Source organism: Caretta caretta, chromosome 2, assembly GCF_965140235.1.
Source record: "Caretta caretta isolate rCarCar2 chromosome 2, rCarCar1.hap1, whole genome shotgun sequence".
Taxonomy (NCBI): Eukaryota; Metazoa; Chordata; order Testudines; family Cheloniidae; genus Caretta; species Caretta caretta.
The window spans coordinates 77,432,633-77,453,290 of NC_134207.1; the positions used below are offsets into that span (position 1 = coordinate 77,432,633).

The following is a 20,658-nucleotide window of genomic DNA, read 5'->3' on the forward strand; positions in this document are numbered from 1 at the left end:
TTGATTTCCCACCTCTTATGTATGAAAAATACTGTGTATCCTTACCAACATTTCTATACTTTCAGTACTGAATTATTTTTAGGAGAATGTACAAATACATGTGCTGAATAGTGAGTTAAAATTAATTTAAAATGGGTTATTTAAGAAATTTAGCACACTATGTCAACTCTTATCATCCCTAATAATCTGAACAATGAAATAACACTCTCCAAGTATTTCATATTATTAAAAATCATTGACATTTTGTGCATAAGGAACACTTCAAGATACTAGGTTGTAATTAAATTAGGATAATGATTAATATATATGATTATAGACCGTACATAAATCTAAGTAAACAGCCCATGTCACTATTAGTTGGGGCTCTTGTGGCATTAAATAATCCAAGCAATCACTCTCTCTAAAACTAATTTCATGTTATGATTGTGTTCATTTTATTGAGTCAATGTCATGAGAGAAACTGAACTCATGTATCAAGAGTTGTCTTTGGTCGGTTAGTTGGCACTTCTTGTCACTGCTCCTTTGAAGTTATGTGGTGGCTGTATGCTAGTTAGAGCATCGGTGTTTAAAAGGCTCCCTGTGGCACTACTGACTTGGCCATGCTTCATAGTGAGGCAGCACTGCTTGGGGAGCTGAGGGTATGTCTACACTGCAATTAAAAACTTGTGGCTGAGTCAAGCCAGCTGATTCAGGCTTACGGGGCTCAGGCTGCAGGGCTGTTAAATCGCAGTTTAGACGTCTACGATTTGGCTCTAGAACTCTGCAAGATGAGAGAGTCCCAAAGCTCAGGCTGCAGCCCAGGCTGGAAAGTCTACACCACTATTAAACAGCTCCAGAGCCTGAGCCCCACCAAAGTTGGCTGCATGGGCCAGCTGTGGGTGTCTAGTTGCAATGTAGACATTCCTAATTTGGGACCACAAACGCTAATATGCATTAATAACAATCCTATGTTGGCTGTTTAGTTAATCTCAGTGTAGTTTGTCCAGGAATATGAACAGTACTTGAATGTCCATCTAATTTATAAAACTGCAAAAAATCATGCATTTAAAGCTGATGTTTGTAATTAGTATAAACAAAGTGCTCCCAGAGTGTTTTTTGTAAAATAGGGGTTTCAAAATAAATGATGACCCGTCGTTAATTACAATAACACAGTTGATACCAATTTAACATGTTTCTTTACAAACCTTTTTCCTTGTTCCTTCTCTCCTTACCCTACAGGTATAAACTCCTGAGGTATTCCAGAGAGCGTCAGTACGTTGATGGGTTGAACAATTTAATATATGCTCCTAAAATACTCATCAGTAGATTTTATAAAAATATAACTGTAAACCTCATACCAGAGCTAGCTCCTGTTAGAGACTATTGATGGAAGTGGAGTGGCAAGCTACAGTCTTGGATTTCAAACTTGTAACACTGGAAAATACAAATTAAAGACGTTAAAAGACCTTAAATTGGGTCTTTTTGACTATTAGATGAGGGATATTTGGGAAGAGAAGAAAAATGACTGCATATGTTACCATGCATTCTATTCTGAAAAGAAATGCCAGCAGCTACTACTCAATGTTTACAGCATGGGACTACTAAATATTCAAGCCTTGTTTCACCATATTCTCTATCTTAAGCAACTCCACTATATATACTGCAGAAAACAGATCTGTAGCTTGTTTGGAAGCCAAGAGAGAGGCCTTTTCTCCCAGGCAATTTTTATAGTTAAAAACCATAACTTAAATGAATGCTTTTTGTTTCCTTTTTAAAATGCATTTTGTAAATATGTGATGTAAATTAATGTGCTCAAATAGCTTTTTAAATATGGTAAATTATGCTTCAGTATGTATTTAGTTATATTACTGTTTTCATTCTGTGTTCAGTAGCATGAAAGAACAAATGTAAATATTTGTGTTTAAACAAAGTTTATACCTTGTATGAAATGATGGAACTATCAATAATGGATGGCCAGCTATGACTGTAAACTGTTATACGAGTTTTGAGCTTTAGGCCTGCTGCATATCTGTATAGAAGAATTAATTTAACATGTAAGCTTGCTAGGAAGAAAGCTTTTAATTTTACTTATTACTAGTAAAATCCTATGATTCCCTGCTTGCCATCTAAATCATAGTTTATGCATATTGCATGTACATTTTAGAAAAATCTTAAGGTTGTTGGATATCATGATATACAGGAACTCTTACTTTATTTGTCTCCACATGTGCCACTAGTGTCAATGTCAGGGATTTTATGCCTAAAACAGTGTGTTCAAGTCTGTGTATTGTAGTTTGGTATGATCTTCTTTTTTATTCCTAGTAAACAGCACTTTTATTCCTCAAGAATCAGAATAGCCAAAAATGTGTCTTCATTGGAAGACAAATGTAAAAGTTAATTTTTTAAAGAATTGATAACAAAATATATTCCTAACCCTTATAGGGTGGGATTTTTAAAAGCACAGTGTTGGCCTAACTGCTCTATTGATTATGGTAGGATCAATGGGACCAGAATTAAGCCAGTGCTGAGTGCTTTTGAAAATCTCCCCCATAATATATTAATCAGCATAGATATTAAGGGTCTAATCCTGTGACGTGCTGAGCACTTCCTGTAAAGTGCTAAGCACCCTCAACTCTATGACTTGCAGTGAAATTGAGGGTACTCAGGACTGACCAGGATAGATCCCAGATAATTGTCTATTTTTGTGGTATTAAATGCATGAATATCTAGCCTCTCTGTTTTTATTCATCATAAATCTTAATTTCCTTTTGCTTTGCCTATATTGTTATGCTATCTAATAGCATCCCATTCAGAAACACTATCTTTGCCTAATATTTTTATACATCCATAGGTAATATGATGTAAGGAAGTAGTCTGAACCACTTATTTTCTCTGTTAATGTAACACAAATCAGTTAAATGTTGACCAAGATGATCTAAGAGATTATTTTGTTGACTGTCACAATCATTCAGTGATTTAGTAACCGAAGACTTTCTTCTGCTCCCCTGAAGAATAAAAAACAGTCTCTTGATAAATTATTTATTATATAGTGTTCCTGCAAGAGTGCTGACAAGAAACACCAATCTAAACTCACTGCCCACTTGTGTGCCTCCTGGATTTACCACAGCAGATGGTGGGATGCAGGTGTTTCAGTTTGTTTGCTGTTCGCACCTTTTCTTTTATGCCCATTCCAGGAACAAGTTGTGCCCCTGGCCATTCTTTAATGAAAGTTATGAGTACACTTGTAGATATTCCAATAATTTGCAGAAAGGTGGTAATTACTGATTTGGTTGACATAGTTGAAAGCAGGCTGTACGAGATATTTCATATTGTATTGGAATGATCTTTAAATCTAGTCAATATAGTATGCTATAGAAATTATTTAATGTACAGGAAAAATAACAAAAGAGTAACATCAACTGAACAAACCCTTAAAACAAGCATGCTTGAGTTTTTGTATTACTACTTGATATATTTCTGTAATTCCGCATACTGAATATTTTGAGAGGCAGATGGGTAGATATGAACTCAATAACTAGTATACTAAATAAGCAGCTATATTCTCAAAGTAAATTTGGTGTTATATCCATATGTCACATTAGCTGAACACATTTATTCAGGATTGCTAAAAGGAATAACTTTTAAATGTCTGACTTTATTTTGAAGTGTTTTCTGGTATTCAGTGCCATCAGTTTTAGCACCTTTGCTTATGATGCATCTTTTGGTAGTTTAGGTTTGTGCCTTGTTTCCCCAGTATGCTTTTATTGATGTGTCCATTTCTCAGTTATGCACGTGGAAGACATTCAGTGAAATTAACATTTGATTTGGGTTTTTTAATATCTCCTGGTGCATTTAAAAAAATACACATGAATATGCTTCAGCCAAAGTCCTGGAACTTTGCAAAGTGTTGATTAATCATGTACTGTCTGAGAGAGAAAATGTTGTGATTTAATACATAGTCACAGTTGTATATAATTTAACATGCCCCGAACTTCTTATGTCCCAAATTGATACAGCTTACATTAAGAAAGATGTTTACCAACCACTTTTGCCAGGTAGGTACCTTTTAGTTTTAAAGGCTACCATTTTCTTATTGATATTACACCAAAATAACGTGTGTACACTCTGTCTGAACCCAGTACTGTTCTGTAGCAGACTTTAACATAACCAGTGCCTTCAAACAAAAGAAGTGAAGTGCAGAGCTGAGAGCTATGCACATTCCTTTTGGTAACATATGCTTAATTGTAGTAAAACAAAAGAATATCATGCTGGCTTTTTGGTTCTGACAGACAGCAAATTTGACTGTTCCTCAACAGAGGACACGACATAGAAAAAATATTTTGAAGATTCTGAAGGGGTTTTACAAATTAAGAAGTAGAAATGCTATAAAAATACTAACAGTGTCTCAAGTCCAGTCAGTACACTAACGGATATTTTTCATCTAAATTTCCTTCCCATCTGCCATATTTTAAATTGAGAAAAATATAAAATTTAATATTCTCCTTGAAACCAAGAATATATTGACAAACGAATGCAAAATGTTTATTCTTAGATCTTTCAGGTCTATTTTTGTACTCTTCTGTTTAAAATAATACATTAGTCTTATAGTGGATTACAAACAAGCCAATTATAAAAATTTAAAAGGACACATTGCATATCAGCAAGAGGAAGTGTACTTAAGATTTTATTTTTAGAGATATCTGAGGCAAGCTTATTGAAAACTGCACTGAAACAATTGCTGGCAATTTCCTATGTACTATCATATTTTTATTTTTGTTTTGTTCATGAAAATGTTTGTACTTTTTTATCATTGTCTTTTTTGAAATATAATGTTCTAAAGACTGTGTGGTTGTCTAATTTTTTTCCTTCTAGGCACTGTATTCTGTGGAAGTTTGCTCCTTCAGTGTATTTTATTTAGAAAAAATAAGCATTAGTTGAAGTGTCTGGTACAGTATTACTCCCACATTGACCTCACAGCTTGACGGGATAGGAAATTTCTTATTTGATAAGAACTGATCCTGTAGAAACCTTTTACAGATAAAATTGAAACATGTTTTCATAGCATGTTAAATTTTTAAAAAATAATGTAACTTTTTAAAATTGACAGCATAGGATGAGAATTATTTGTGGCAGGACCTACTCTTTAAATTTTGCCCAGCATATGCAGCCCTGAGCCTGACTTCTCATGTGTCTAGGTGCTATTGTATTACAATACATTGTTAAAACTGTTACAAAAATCTAAAAATGTTGTACCTCAGCTAATTAACAGATTTGATCTCCCACTGAAATGTTTGGAGTGAAATACAACAATTTAGTAATACTTTAGCTCTTATAACACTTTTCATGTGTTTAGATCTGAAAGTACTTGGAAAAAAATGAATTGTGGTTCTCTAAAGATACTATATTGATTGGATTCTAACTAACAAGTTTCTTCTTCTTAGCATAAAACAGCACATCTGTCCTAGAAATATTCTAAACAGCTGTAAGTAGCAGGAAAATATCCCAGTATCAAGAGAGTTCATCCAAGCTTGGAATTATTAAACCTGGGAGCAGACAGAGGTCCTCATGTGTCAGTGGTTTCCCCCCTGCTCATCTATCTTTCATTTCTTTTAATTATTAATATTACAGTAGTAGCTAGAGCCCCCATCACAACTGTGGCCAAGTTTATATGTACTGTACAAACATAGGTAATGATCTCTGCATTAGCACTTGGGTTCTAAATGACAAATGACATGCAAAAGGAGGAGAAGGACGATATCTGATGAAGTGGGTTTGAGCCCACAAAAGCTTATGCTCAAATAAATTTTAGTCTCTAAGGTGCCACAAGTACTCCTCGTTGTTTATACCTGTATACTGCTTTTCTTATTTACAATATGCATTTGCTGTTTAATTATATAAATATTAGCTATCCCTGAATGCCATACAACCTTGTCATCATTTGTAGGCTGATTTTGTCTTTTGTAGGCATAGCTGCAGAACTGGGACATCAGGGAAATCAGTGGGACACTGTGCAGGGGCTCCATGTTATTGCCTCTTTTGGTAGGGTCTGGACCAAAGTAAACAATGTACTAATGAAGATAATTCAATAAATGTGTCTTGTTCCATAATTTTGTGTTTGAGAATTTCTTGCATTACAGATCTATTTTGCTCACAGTTCTTTGTGATAAGGACTATGGGTTATCGGCCATATGGAAGATTTCAGTTTACTTTCAGCAAATGGAGTTTCAGTATAATTTTTTACAACCCTGAGACAGTGTTTCTTCTGAACCGGAAATTTTTTTTTTGAAAGAGTAATTGAAAACCTTTTTAAGAAACATTTATTGACTTTACCAGAGGTAATACATTCACAAAATAAAAATCCATTGCATAGCAGTTTGCTTTTGAGTTAGCGTTTGAAGATGAAAAATGTTATGTGAGTAATAAGTATTGATTATTGCAGCCAAAAAGCAGAATCAATCTACAAATCTTAAATTGACCAATGTAGGACAATTTGCATGGCTAATGTGTAGTTCCGAATTCCTTTGGTTCACTAACTACAGCTGTAGTTGAGTAAGAAAAGGGACTGAGGAGAGCAGCAATAGTATAATGACGATAACCAGAATCATTAGCAGTGAATACCACCTGGAGAAGAGAGAGAAAAAAACACTTGAGAGCTTGAAACATAGTTTTACATTTTTAAAGCCAGAAGGGACCATTGTGATAATCTTATCTGGCCACTTGCATATCACAAGCCGTGGAATTTACCCACATTAATTCCAGCTTGAACTAGGGCAAATTTGTTAGAAAAAAGTCCAATCTTAATTTAAATCTCTCCAGTGATGGAGAATCCACCACAACCCTTCGTAACTAACCCTTGGAACAACTTACCCTCACTGTTTAAAAACTTGCTCCTTATTTCTTGTCTAAATTTGTGTAGCTTCAACTTCCAGTCATTGGATCTTGTTATAACTTTATCTGCTGAATTTGAAGAGCCCTCTATTTCCCCTCCCCCCACCCCCTAGGTATTTGTGGACTGTGATCGACTCACCCCTTAATCTTGTCTTTGATAGGCTAAATAGATTGAGATTCATACGTCTATCACTATAAGATACATTTTACAATCCTTTAATCATGGCTCTTCCGTGAATCCTTTTTAACTTACCAATATCCTTCTTGAAGTGTGGCACAATATTTCTGTAGCATTGCACCAGTGCCAAGTATAGAGGTAATATACCCTCTCTGCTCCTCAAGATTCCCTTGTTTATGCATCTAAGGATCTCATTAGCCCTTTTGGCCTCAGTATTGCACTGGGAGCTTATGTTCAGCTAATTCTCCATCATGCCCCTCCAGCCCTTTTTAGATCAGTTTCCCAAGGCAGAGTGCCCCATCCTGTAATTATGGCTTGTATTCTTTGTTTGTTAAATCTGGCTGAATTAAAACATAGTGTGTTTGCATCCAACTTACCAAGTGATCCAGATGGCTCTGTCTGTGACCAGTCCTCTTCATTACTTCCCAGTTCCCAAATAACAAGCTGTGCCTCAAAACTATTGTGTAGATTTAACCTCAAGTTTAAATTTTGGAAGCATACATATTGTTGTCTAATGTTTTGATGACAATTTTCTGTCACTGTTTTTACATTTTGTGAATTACATAAAGCTAGTAAAATATGTGCAAGACCTTATAAATCAGTGTTACAGTACAGAGACAACGTTTGATGTGCTTTTTGATCATGAGGTATTGTTGACCATTTGTGAACCCTAAGAGGGACTGATGTTTGTGCTCTTTGCTCTCAGCAGACTCTAAGGTTTTGTAACACAGCATGCTGGCCCTTCTGTTATTGGGGCTAACCGTGTAATTGAAAAAAGGTGATTATAGAACTATATCATATGAAATCTGGGCTCAGTGAGACATGGTGGGGAAGGGTGTAGGGATGCATGTCTTTAGGAGGGAGAGGAATCCTGGAGAAGGATTAGTCAGAGAAACTATGCTAGTGAGTAAAGATTTGTGGAAAGAAAGAAACCCTGGAGAGGGGTAAACTGGCAAAAGAGGAGGCCTGGAGCAATGCAGTGGAGGTGTGGGAGTGTGGCCGGAGTTGACACTTGTATTTATTTAGGGACGCTTCAGAAGGAGGTTCAACAGAAAATGGAAGCAACCTCTTTCCCCTCACACAGCCTCATGTCCTTGGTAAGGGTAAGGGTTAGGGCACAGGAATTGTCCACACCACTACTGTAAGTGTGTATCCTTGTGTTGTTAAGAAAAAAGGGTTATTGAGACAATGGAGGACAGTTGAAGATTACCAAGCCTGGAGAGAGCTGGGAGACTGCTTTGTTACTTGAAAATGAGAGAATTTTTACTGAGATTTGGCAGGATGGTTAAACCTCGGATTACTCCATCCACCAGGGAGACTGCAGACCACTAGCTGAAGAGGGGAAAATGGAGCACCAACAGCGGAAAGATAAGCCCATTACAGGGTAATAGATGACCATTACATGTCTGTGTTGATGGTTCTTTTGTGTTGTGTTCAATTCAATGTATAACACTGTTAGGGGAAAAAGAAAAGGAGGACTTGTGGCACCTTAGAGACTAACAAATTTATTTGAGCATAAGCTTTCGTGAGCTACAGCTCACTTCATCGGATGCATAGAATGGAACGAACACACACACACACACACACACACACTGGAAGTTGCCATAGAAACTGTAAGAGGCTAATTAATTAAGATGAGCTATTATCAGCAGGAGGAAAAAAACTTTTGTAGTGATAAGATGGCCCATTTAGACAGTTGACAAGAAGGTGTGAGGATACTTAACGTAGGAAAATAGATTCAATATGTGTAATGACCCAGCCACTCCCAGTCTCTATTCAAACCCAGGTTAATGGTATCTAGTTTGCATATTAATTCAAGCTCAGCAGTTTCTTGTTGGAGTCTGTTTTTGAAGCTTTTCTGTTGCAAAATTGCCACCTTTAAATCTTTTACTGAGTGGCCAGAGAGGTTGAAGTGTTCTACCGGTTTTTGAACGTTATGATTCCTGATGTCAGATTTGTGTCCATTTATTCTTTTGCATAGAGACTGTCCGGTTTGGCCAATGTACATGGCAGAGGGGCATTGCTGGCACATGATGGCATATATCACACTGGTAGATGTGCAGGTGAACTAGCCCCTGATGGCGTGGCTAATGTGATTAGGTCCTATGATGGTGTCACTTGAATAAATATGTGGACAGAGTTGGCATCGGGCTTTGCAAGGATAGGTTCCTGGGTTAGTGTTTTTGTTGTGTGGTGTTGTGGTTGCTGGTGAGTATTTTCTTCAGGTTGGGGGGCTGTCTAAGCGAGGACTGGTCTGTCTCCTAAGATCTGTGAGAGTGAGGGATCATTTTTCAGGATAGGTTGTAAATCTTTGTTGATGCACTGGAGAGGTTTTAGTTGGGGGCTGAAAGTGACAGCTAGTGGCGTTCTGTTATTTTCTTTGTTGGGCCTGTCCTGTAGTAGGTGACTTCTGGGTACTCTTCTGGCTCTGTCAATCTGTTTTTTCACTTCAGCAGGTGGGTATTGTATTTTTAAGAATGCTTGATAGAGATCTTGTAGGTGTTTGTCTCTGTCTGAGGGGTTGGAGCAAATGCGGTTGTATCTTAGAGCTTGTCTGTAGACAATGGATTGTGTGGTGTATCCTGGATGGAAGCTGGAGGCATGTAGGTAAGTATTGTGGTCAGTAGTGTCTAAATGGGCCATCTTGATTATCACTACAAAAGTTTTTTTCTTCTGCTGCTGATAGCTCATCTTAATGAATTATTTCAGAGGAACAGCCGTGTTAGTCTGTATTCGCAAAAAGAAAAGGAGTACTTGTGGCACCTTAGAGACTAACCAATTTATTTGAGCATGAGCTTTCGTGAGCCACAGCTCACTTCATCAGATGTGTACCGTGGAAACTGCAGCAGACTTTATATACACACAGAGAATATGAAACAATACCTCCTCCCACCCCACTGTCCTGCTGGTAATAGCTTATCTAAAGTGATCAACAGGTGGGCCATTTCCAGCACAAATCCAGGTTTTCTCACCCTCCACCCCCCCACACAAATTCACTCTCCTGCTGGTGCTAGCCCATCCAAAGTGACAACTCTTTACATAATCAAGTCGGGCTATTTCCTGCATAGATCCAGGTTTTCTCACTTCCCCCCCACCCCCATACACACACAAACTCACTCTCCTGCTGGTAATAGCTCATCTAAACTGACCACTTTTCAGTTTAGATGAGCTATTACCAGCAGGAGAGTGAGTTTGTGTGTGTATGGGGGTGGGGGGGAAGTGAGAAAACCTGGATCTATGCAGGAAATAGCCCGACTTGATTATGTAAAGAGTTGTCACTTTGGATGGGCTAGCACCAGCAGGAGAGTGAATTTGTGTGGGGGGGTGGAGGGTGAGAAAACCTGGATTTGTGCTGGAAATGGCCCACCTGTTGATCACTTTAGATAAGCTATTACCAGCAGGACAGTGGGGTGGGAGGAGGTATTGTTTCATATTCTCTGTGTGTATATAAAGTCTGCTGCAGTTTCCATGGTACACATCTGATGAAGTGAGCTGTGGCTCACGAAAGCTCATGCTCAAATAAATTGGTTAGTCTCTAAGGTGCCACAAGTACTCCTTTTCTTCTTAATGAATTAGCCTCTTACAGTTTGTATGGCAAATTCCACCTTCTGTGTGTGTGTGTGTGTGTGTGTATATATACTTACTATATGTTCCATTCTATGCATCGATGAAGTGGGCTGTAGCCCATGAAAGCTTATGCTCTAATAAATTTGTTAGTCTCTAAGGTGCCACAAGTACTCCTGTTCTTTATTTAAAAAAAAGTTTGTCATCTTTCTGCTATGTGCAGTATGTAAACCACCTGAGCATTTAGGAGTGGGAAAATGAACAATTAAGGGAGCTGATATGGGGTGGGGGGCTGCTGACCTATTACTGTGGCTCTTTGGCAATGTACACTGGTAAATTCTGCCTCCTTCTCAGGTTCAGGTTGGCTACTCCTGAGCTAAGGGATTGTTTCCCTCTTCATATTGTACCCAGCAGTAGAAATAATTTGGGATGGTCAAACTGATAGCTCCAAGCTATTTGTCTGTTGGCTGCTGGCAAAGTGTTTTCAGTGGAGGGGCCTCCATTCTGGAACTTAACATCCTCTCCTCCAAACCTTGAAGCAACAGAGCTTGAGGCTGGAGATTTTCAGAGCAGTTTCCAAAACTGATGAATTTATTCAAGATTTCTTGCTTGTGAGTGGAGTGGGGGAGAATGAACTGAAAAAGGACTTAGCTTGGAATATTGTTGCTATTAAACCATTTTATAATGTCTATAGACTTTAAATAACTGTGTTGCATGCAGGTAGAGCATTGAATCAACTTTTCTTTAAAAATCTAAATAAAATCAATTGCATATGAAGCTGCTGTACTAGTACCACTGTGTGGCAAACATCACTAACAAAAGCATTAGTGATGGGCCAAGGAAAATATGGAACCCTCCTCTTCCTTTCTAGACTGAGGGAGAAATAGCCATGTTGTTCTTCCCCCACAAATGCCCCAAAAACCCAGGAAGACCACTGGGTAGCTGCAGAAGTGAGGGGTGGGGGGAAGTTCCTAGATGAGAAACAAGTCTAGGAGCCTGATGAGAGCAAATGGGAGGCTAGTTCTGGGGTATCTGGTGTGTGGAAATTCCTGTGGAGCTCTGAGTTTGCAAATTTGAACTGCTCAGTGAACTGGAAGGTGTTAGTTCATGGCAAAGTCTTTGAAACTGGAGAGCAGTAAATGGACACAGTTATTAATTAAACCCTCTACAGTTAACACAGCCTTGTTCTTTGCAATTATAGGTCCTCTTTTAAATGTGAAATAGAAGTATAATGAATACTCACATCAGCATGTTCATGGAATGGGTTAAGGCCAAGTCCCTTCCAGTAAGTGACTGTGTCAAACTCAATCTTGTACAACCCTGTTACAAATTGTTTCTCGGTTGTAAGCTCGTGGATCTCGCCATATTCATTGGTTTTTCTGCATGAGAGCAAGATAGTATATATTTATTTTTGTGTTCAGATGTCTGAAAGAAAGAAGCAATATGTAGCACTGAACTACAATGACATTCTGTAGCCAGACATCTGGGAAAATGCTGACTGGTCATCTGAAATAACTTGTTCCTTTCTGTACTGTGGAGGCCTCACAAAGTCTGTCCTTGCATCTAGATCTCCCATGCATACCACAAAGTATGTCTGGGCTGTAGAAGCTTCTTTATTGTTACTGCCGCAAAGATTGGAGGTAAGCCAAAAGAAACCTGGCATGGGTGTTTGCTGTCTTCTGATAAGGCTGTCAGGCTGAGTCCAGAGTTGTTTAAATGTTACTTCAGAGCCAGCAGGGGGCACACAAGAAAAACTCACCGGTGGCCGAAGAGTGCATAACTCCCATGATGTTTTAATAAACTTAAACTAGTGGTTATTTACCCTATTATTTATTAATACTTCACATAAGGTTGTTCCTAATTTTGTCTTTTTAGGAGAGTACTTTGTTCTGGTTTATTTACAAGAATTATTTGAATTACACTGAGGTTGCCATAGGTTTGACCAAGAGTATAGTCTTGTGAAATCTTTTTAGTCCATTGAGTTGTCTGACCTTCACAAGCAGATAGGTTTGTTTAAATTAGTCTATCAGGCCATTAGTAATGTCTAGAAACTGCAGAGCTTTAAGTGCTAGCTGATGTGGAGTCTGTATTGAATTTTGTCTCCTGGCTTAACGTAGCTCCTCTTAAAAACACTCTATTTCCACTTAATCAGTCCTATAGTGTGGGAATTAGTGATCCGATGTTGGTGGATAGTATGACACTCGTATTTTATATTCGTGTTTCACTAATCTCCATCCATTGTTTAAAGTTCTGAATGCTGAGACTCAGTCTGTAAATGTCTCTGTTGCATTTCTTCATTTCAATAAAAGGTAAATGCTAATCAGTACATCAACTGACACATTCATTTGTTTTAGTATAAGACAAGGAAATTCAGCACTTAATGATAAACCATCTAGGAACCTGTTAAATCACAGATGCCATATGCTTTCAAGCCCGTTCTTAGAATTTTTCCTGACTGATAGAAAAAGTAGACAAACATTTTATTCTCCTACATTGATCACTTTCAAGCAACTCCCCATTTACTTTACAGACTTTCTCAACTATACCCTGATAACTCTTTTAGCTAAAAGTACAGTGATGGGCTCAAGTGGGCTTCTGAGAATCCAATTGTTAAAATTCCACTACCACACTGAAGTGAGCGTGGAAGTAATTTCTCTGTCTCTAATGAAGTTCAACTACTTACTGGGCTCTGCATTATCATCTCTGCCAAATAGACGGAATAAAAATACCACTGCATGTTCTTTGCATCAGATCTCAGGTTTTTTTAAATACCCTCAGAAACTGATCCTAGAGCATCCAACTCTCCCTCCCCCCCCTCGCACATACACCCACACAATGTTTGCACACACACCTGCCCACACATCTCAGTGCACTGTATTGTGTACACTACTAGTATAGTCAATATGTTTTTTAGGAATAAGTATACATACCTCAAGTGGCAGCATATGCTTTCAGCTGTTTACCATGTGCTCTTGCTTCCTTCTTTGGGTATGATGGCACATTTTGGTTTAAATGGGAAATCATAGGGCTGGATTTTCCATTCCCTTACCCCTACTCGATGTGATCCTATGCAGCCCTGGGCCGTTGGGTTTGTCAGAGACTAACTCTTTAAACAATGTATTGGCACCTTTGTTCTAATACTTGGAGCACCACCACTATAAGAATTACTTTGTGTAGTAATGTTGGAGAACTTGCATACATTTATGTTCTAGGCTCTTTACTGGTCTGAAGCTGGGATCCCATTAGTGGTGGATTCCTGCAGTGTGACGACTTTCACTATCCACTTTCTGAAATGATCCAGACTATTGTAGATTACTTGACAGAGGATAATGGTTTCCCTAGACTTTCTCCTGGAAGTTGCTAGACTACCGATATCTTGAAACAATATATTTATGCTCCAGTGCAGCCAGAATTCTTAACTAGAGTTTTCAACTTCATACAGATTAGAAGTCTCTTCTGACTATACTGTATTATATTATGTAGAAATTGGTGGGCTTTCATTCTCTGCTAAAGCAGAGGTGGACTTCATGCTAAGAATTGATGTGCTTCTTGTAGCCATAAAGTGAAGTGTCATGAAGAGGGAAGAGTCAAACAGCAATTGATGGAAGAATAGTTTTCTATACCACATTTCATGCTGCCTGTGAGTTATCTCCCTTGTGTTTACAATTTTTTCAAACCATTCAGGAGCCAGTCTGCTAGCTTTGCAGCTATAATTTACTTAGAAGAGACCCCCACACAGAGTAAATATTTGGTGTAGGCATAAATTATCTTATTACTTCTCAGATTGTAACTAATGACATTATACATATGTTTTTAAGATGAATGCATGTAAAATGTGGGTTTTCTAATCTTTGGCCTCTTTCAATGCCTCCCTCACCCCCTTCTCATTGTATTATATGACTTACCCTGAACTTAAGAGCTGCCAGGTCCCATCATCAGCCTTTTTATATAATTTAATAGGTACACTGGAAGCTGGACTTCCTCTGACTGAATCTAGAATTTTCACAATAAGAGGGTGCTTGGAATCATGAGAGCCCTGCATATAGGGAAAAGAGAGATGTAATTCTTGTATGACAGATTATATAGGAGTGATGGGCCATGATAAAGCATGCCCCTTAGAAATTTCATTTTTTAGAATTAGAAGATATCACATATTTTCATATACCAGGTACATAAGTTTACTGTATAATACGAAAATTTTGCCTGCAGGATCACAGGGAGAGAGCATATGCTGTACCCTACAAAGGAGTGCACTCCTCATGTGCACTGCGAACCTGTCCTCAGAGATGGAATGCCTCTCAGCACTCCCTCTGGGGTGATGCAGTTCTGACTAGCATCCAGTGCAGAGTTATTGCTAACTGGCACAACCAAGCCACAGATGACCGAATAAAAGTTTAATCCTGGAAACGGGGAGTGGTGATGGTTTGGAATCCAGCAATCTGATCTCCTTGTTTTAGTGTGGGGGCTGGAGGAGAGCTCTCTTGGTCAGGAGGGGCTTCCCGGTGGTCACATTATCCCATTCCTCCCTTCGTTCAACTGTCAGCTTGGCAAGCCGTGCACATGTGCTCTGTCTTGCTATCATAACCCCATTATGGGCCAGACTGTGGTCAGCCCTTGGGCAAGTGTGCACAGGTATAAGGTATAAGTAAGGTATAAGTAGCTTCCCCTGCACAAACCCTACAACAATTATATTCCATGTGCTCGTTAGATCAGTGACTGCTTCCTCCCCGAGAAGCCAGCAACCCCAAAGGGAATGAGGATACAACAAGACCGTGCTCGTCTCATAACCCCTTAAGTGTAAAAAAACCCTTAGAACTCTATGGTAGCTGCTGGTTAGTGATAACTACCGAGTCTGCTTAACCATTATTGGTTTCAAAAATGAGGTTTCAGTTTCTGATTTTTTTTATTCAAAAAAAGGTTCTTATTCAAAAATTGTAATAACATAAACTGTGTGACCCCTTCCCTCACCTGTTATCCCTTCTGGGGACCTATGACAATCTACCTCACCTCTGGAGATGCTGCCACATAGCCTGAGAAAAACTCATCTATGAAACTAACAAACCGGAATAAACTCGGTGGCCCTGATTGACTTTCTCACTCCTTTCCCACTCTTCCCCACCGATTTCTAGGATGAAGAACCTCCTGCCTGCTGAGGTTTCTGATGTCATCAGTGGGGCAGATTGTAGCAGGAGTTGTCAACTTCTGTGGATAAAGGAGTTTCTTAGCCACCACCTCAGAAGCTTTGTCAGGGTTTGGAGGACAGGAATTAAAAACATATGGCCTAGCTTCCCCAAACATCAGAAGTGGCCCTGTGGAGCAGAGTGGGAGTACAAGGGCAATGCTGCTGGGGGAGATCAACAGGCTACACAGTGTGTGGATCTCCAACATTTTTCAGAGCCACATGAGTGCCACCAGAAGTGAGAAGAGGGGAAGTGGGGCCCTAGACTTGGTCCCAGGCCTCTTTCCGAGCAGGAGATATGGCAATCCTCTCCAACTACAGAATGGTGATGGGGAGACCTGGAGCAATAAAGGAAGAGTGGGTAGAGAAGAGACAAAGCACCACTTCATTTCCCTTCTCTCCTGAGGTTGGAGCAAGAGCCACTACAGAAGGAATTTGCCGGTGAGTCAGTAGGCAGCAGTTGGCAGGCCTTCTGGGAGGTGAATTCTCATGCCATATGTCCACCCAACCAGTACTGCCCGTTGAGATGATGATCAGCTGATGATGGCTTTGATGTCTTGTGAGGGGAGGAGTTGCTTCTCCACAGCCTCCCACGGCTGAAACCATATTTGGGAGAGAAGGTCCTTTTTAGTGGCTGTTGAAATTATCCTGATAGCAGGTGCTACCTCCTATTACAGCCTATCTACTGCTTTCATCAACATAAATAACTACAGCAAAGGGGGAAGCACTTTTTTTGTAGAAATAAGAAAAGCGGTAGGAGAGTGCAGGGTCAACGCACAATATACAATTAAAATAAATGTAATAAAATAGGCTGATTTGTCTTTAACTTATTCCAATTCTCATCATTTAAAAAAAGAAAAAATGAGGTAGGTTACATGGATCACACATGAAAGGCCACCTCAATACCAAAACACTTACCAGTGGTGCGGCTTCAGAGAAAACCACCAGTCCAGCTAAGAAAACAAGGAGCAAAGAACGAAAGGCCATTCTGCCGGCAGTCTGAGAGTCTCGGTGTCAGCAATTAGAAACTGATGGGATTGGTGATTTTTATACCCAATCCCCTCAAATTAGGCTGCTTATCAAGTGCTGTATGACTTCAAAGCTGCTGATTCTGATTGTTTACTTAGTAAATAGTAAGAGAATAAGTAACCCACACAAACATGAACTTTGCCTGTGGAGATTAGTCTGCTGCATTATCTTCTGTAAAATAACTTGGATCACATTTTGCATCGCTGATCCACTGATTACAATTACTTTATTGTAAATGGCCTATTCCCCTCCATGTTTCATGTTCTGTTTTACGTTGTGTTTGAATATGTGCTGTACTGTATGTGGTCTTGACAATGTGTGAGAAAGTAGATTTTCCTTCTCTCTTGCACAATAATATCCTTTTCATTTTCAGTATGGATTTCATTCTTGTCATAGCATGGAAAATACTCTCATCCATAGAATCAGCAACCTCTGAGTTTATCTGATGAAAACTGTCACCCTTCTCATTCTTTGTTGAAAGCAGTACTGAAGTCAAGGTGGACCACTCCATCTTCTTAGACTGCCTCTCCAGACTTGTGCAGCAGTGTCTGACCACCTCCTGTGATGTTTCCACTTTGCCTGTCTCTCATCCATGCAAATGGCTTTTGGCCATCTAACTACCTGTTTTCAGGGTACAGTCAAATTGTGATCTAAATACTGTCATTTATTCCTGCAGTAAATTTATGGGCAAAATTAATTGCACGTGGAAAGGTGCCCTATAGAATTGGAAGTTATTTCTTTTAATTTGGCACTTTATCTTGTAACCTTAAGTGTGTCTCTACGCTTGTGATCAACTGGATTCTTTTTTTAAAAGAGCCGTTGACATCTCTTCATAGGAGGCTTTATGTAAGCTCTACCTACTCCCCCAGCACCACCTAACCTCCCAACCATGCCACCAGTAAACATCAACCACCCAAGCCATCTAGCACCCACACTGGGTGGGAAAACAGCCAACAGCTCCCCCTGAGGAGAATCTAACACTCCCCCCCCCCCCCGCCCCAGCATCACCCTACACCTCATCGGTTCCCAGCATCACAACAGCCGTGGTTTCTTGCTTTGACTGCCAACAGATTGTGGGATGTGGCCACAAAGGATTGTGGGACTGGGATCAGGACAAGAACATGTGATGAGTTTGAGAGTCCTAGATGGACAATTTTTTTTAAGAGGCTGTGCTCCATACAGTGCCCTGAAATAAGGACTTGGTTTTTGTGATCTTTATTTTTAACACATGTATTCAGTCGTCAATTGTATTAAACCTAGAGCTGGGTGGATAACTGAATGTGGTTAGGTAAGCATATTTTGTTGTCTGTATGCAGTTATGTTTATTATTACAAATAAATATATAGTTATTGGGTGTAGCCATAGCAAGTGCAAACATACTGTTTTTCAAACTCCAGTGCGATACCTTTGAAACATATTCCATTGAAACCGCACCAAATTAAAATATTTGACTTATGTTTATAAGAGTTGTGTAACAAGGGCAGAGTCGAGAAATCAGGGAAATCCAAACAGTTAATTGTTGCTGCAGTACTTATGTAATTTATTAATTCACTTGGTATCCATTCTTCTGAACAAGCTCCCAATTTAAAGAATTTAAATTACAAGCTCACTAACAAATGAGCACTGATTTATTTTTGAGAGGTACAATTGTATTAGCTGCCCATAGAGTCGCTGCAATCCCACTAGAACAAAACATATTCAGTCCAACAGACTAATCCACCAGTCTAGACAAATGATTGCCCTCCTTTCTCCTCCTCTTTCCCCCCCCCCCCAAAAACACAATTTCTCCATGACTTCAACTGAATCACACACAATCAGCCTGCATCTTAACCAATGCTGACTTTAGAAGATTTCTTGTGAGTTGTTATGCAGATAACTTTGTTAAAAGGTCATGCTTCTGTCTTAGCACTTCCCCTTAAAGCTCAGGGGGAAAACAGATAGTACTTGATCTATATAGGGATTTGGTGTTGTGACTGATAGTGAAATTCTGCAGTCTTTTTCCATATGAGGTCTGGATTGAACTAACATGAAGTTTCATAGAACTCCAGCTAGAAATCTTCAGAAGATCAAGTTTGGACATAAGATCACTGTGCCATTAAAAGGGACCAACTGGAGTACTGTCTTGTTTCAAATAGGGACAACCCTTCTTTCACTGTATCTACTTCCACCTGAATTTGGCAAGTACAGAGATGTTTGAGAAGATTTACAAATGGCATACGTTAACTGAATTCTGTAAAATGTTTGTATGCGTTTAGCATTTTGAACAAAAGTTCATGATAATGAACTTGACAACAAAGTAAAAGAAACAGTGAGAGACAAAAAGTATCCCTTAAAAAGTGAAGTTAAATCCTAGTGAGGAAAATACAAAGGAGCATAAACTCTGGCAAATGAAATGTTAAAATATAATAAGGCCAAAAAAAAATTTGAAGAACAGCTAGCCAAAGACTCAAAAAGTAATAGCAAATATTTTTAAGTACATCAGAAGCAGGAAGCCCGCTAAACAACGAGTGAGGCCACTGGACGATCGAGATGCTAAAGGAGCACTCAAAGACGATAAGGCCATTGCGGAGAAACTAAATGAATTCTTTGCATCGGTCTTCACAGCTGAGGATGTGAGGAAGATTCCCAAACCTGAGCCATTCTTTTTAGGTGACAAATCTGAGGAACTGTCCAAAATTGAGGTGTCATTAGAGGAGGTTTTGGAGCAAATTGATAAACTTAAACAGAAATAAGTCACCAGGACCAGATGGTATTCACCCAAGAGTTCTGAAGGAACTCAAATGTGAAATGGCAGAACTACTAACTGTAGTTTGTAACCTATCATTTAAATCCGCTTCCGTACCAAATGACTGGAGGATAGCTATGTGACGCCAATTTTTAAAAAGGGCACCAGAGGTGATCGTGGCAATTACAGGCCAGTAAGCCTGACCTCAGTACCGGGCAATCTGGTTGAAACTATAGTAAAGAACAAAATTGTCAGACACATAGATGAACATAATTTGTTGAAGTAGAGTCAACATGGTTTTTGTAGTGGGAAATCAGGCCTCACCAATCTACAAGAATTCTTTGAGATGTTCAACAAGCATGTGGACCGGGGGATCCAGTGGATATTGTGTACTTTGCTTTTCAGAAAGTCTTTGACAAGGTCCCTCATCAAAGGCTCTTAAGCAAAGTAAGCTGTCATGGGATGAGAGGGAAGGTCCTCTCATGAATTGGTAACTGGTGAAAGGATAGGAAACAAAGGGTAAGAATAAATGGTCAGTTTTCAGAATGGAGAGCAGTAAATAGTGGTGTCCGCCAGGGGTCTGAACTGGGACCAGTCCTATTCAATATATTCACACATTATCTTGAAAAAGGGGTAAACAGTGAAGTGGCAAAATTTGCAGATGTTAGAAAACTACTCAAGATAGTAAAATCCCAAGCAGAATGCACAGAGCTACAAGGGGAATCTCACAAAACTGGGTGGCTGGGTAACAAAATGGCAGATGCAGTACAATGTTGATAAATGCAAAGTAATGCACATTGGAAAACATAATCCCAACTATACATATAAAATGATGGGGGTCTAAATTAGCCATTACCACTCAAGAAAGAGATATTAGTCATTGTGCATAGTTCTCTGAAAACATCCACTCAAGGTGCAGTGGCAGTCAAAAAAGTGAACAGAATGCTGGGAATCATTAAGAAAGGGATAGATATTATCATATTGCCTCTATATAAATCCATGGTAAGTCCACATCCTGAATACTGCATGCAGATATGGTCGCCCCATCTCAAAAATATATATATTGGAATTGGAAAAGGTTCAGAAAAGGGCAACAAAAATTACTAGGGGTATGCA

At 39.1% G+C, this 20,658-nt stretch overlaps 2 protein-coding genes across 3 annotated transcripts in view; one reads left to right on the forward strand and one right to left on the reverse strand.

Moving 5' to 3' along the window:
- B4GALT6 (beta-1,4-galactosyltransferase 6) overlaps positions 1-6,086 on the forward strand; it is a 46,751-nt gene extending 40,665 nt beyond the window's left edge. For both annotated transcript variants that reach the window (XM_048840528.2, XM_048840529.2), the window contains one exon: positions 1,219-6,086. In XM_048840528.2, the coding sequence (XP_048696485.1) occupies positions 1,219-1,366 (148 nt within the window). In that variant the 3' untranslated portion in view covers positions 1,367-6,086. The remainder of the gene's footprint in view (positions 1-1,218) is intronic.
- A 194-nt stretch (positions 6,087-6,280) lies between these two features.
- LOC125631053 (transthyretin-like) lies at positions 6,281-16,903 on the reverse strand. The gene is made up of 4 exons (XM_048837235.2): positions 16,707-16,903; positions 14,515-14,645; positions 11,853-11,988; positions 6,281-6,600 (listed from the first exon to the last, which is right to left on the reverse strand). Exons 1-4 carry the CDS (start codon positions 16,773-16,775, stop codon positions 6,478-6,480), a joined length of 459 nt encoding a protein of 152 aa, XP_048693192.1. The 5' UTR covers positions 16,776-16,903; the 3' UTR covers positions 6,281-6,477.
- Positions 16,904-20,658: the final 3,755 nt, after the last annotated feature.

What these genes read in the sequence shown, in the direction of transcription:
- LOC125631053 (XM_048837235.2), bottom strand. Translation starts at nt 16,775, where the DNA reads ATGGCCTTTCGTTCTTTGCTCCTTGTTTTCTTAGCTGGACTGGTGGTT. An exon ending in TCTCTGAAGCCGCACCACTG is followed by an intron (nt 14,646 to 16,706) that starts GTAAGTGTTTTG and finishes CCCTATATGCAG; the next exon opens with GGCTCTCATGATTCCAAGCA. An exon ending in TGGCAGCTCTTAAGTTCAGG is followed by an intron (nt 11,989 to 14,514) that starts GTAAGTCATATA and finishes GCTCTCATGCAG; the next exon opens with AAAAACCAATGAATATGGCG.